The 253-nt window shown below is 47.4% G+C and overlaps 1 protein-coding gene across 1 annotated transcript; it reads left to right on the forward strand.

The window, feature by feature from the left end:
* Positions 1-3: 3 nt before the first annotated feature.
* Positions 4-253, forward strand: CSUI_010092 (uncharacterized protein; the record flags this gene model as incomplete). Its single annotated transcript, XM_068070197.1, has 1 exon — positions 4-253. A coding segment is annotated over exon 1 (147 nt), but the record flags the coding sequence as incomplete, so codon positions are not given.

Genomic DNA, 253 nt, shown 5'->3' on the forward strand with positions numbered 1-253 from the left:
TAAACTATCACAAACTCGTTTAATTCTTTTATGAAGATTGAGTTCATTAGGTACTGGAACGTGGACGGCGCTCCTGATAGCCCGAAAGGCATCACTTTGAACTGGAATGTCCCATAGCGCGTTCGGAACGCTGTCTTCCACTGGTCTTCTTCGACCACCTCCACTTGGTAATACCCCTTCTGTAAGTCCAGCTTGGAGTACCATTTCGCCTTTCCGAGCTTATTTATCAGGTCCTGGATCCGTGGGATTGGGT

This window comes from Cystoisospora suis, assembly GCF_002600585.1.
Source record: "Cystoisospora suis strain Wien I chromosome Unknown contig_6661, whole genome shotgun sequence".
Lineage (NCBI taxonomy): Eukaryota > Apicomplexa > Conoidasida > Eucoccidiorida > Sarcocystidae > Cystoisospora > Cystoisospora suis.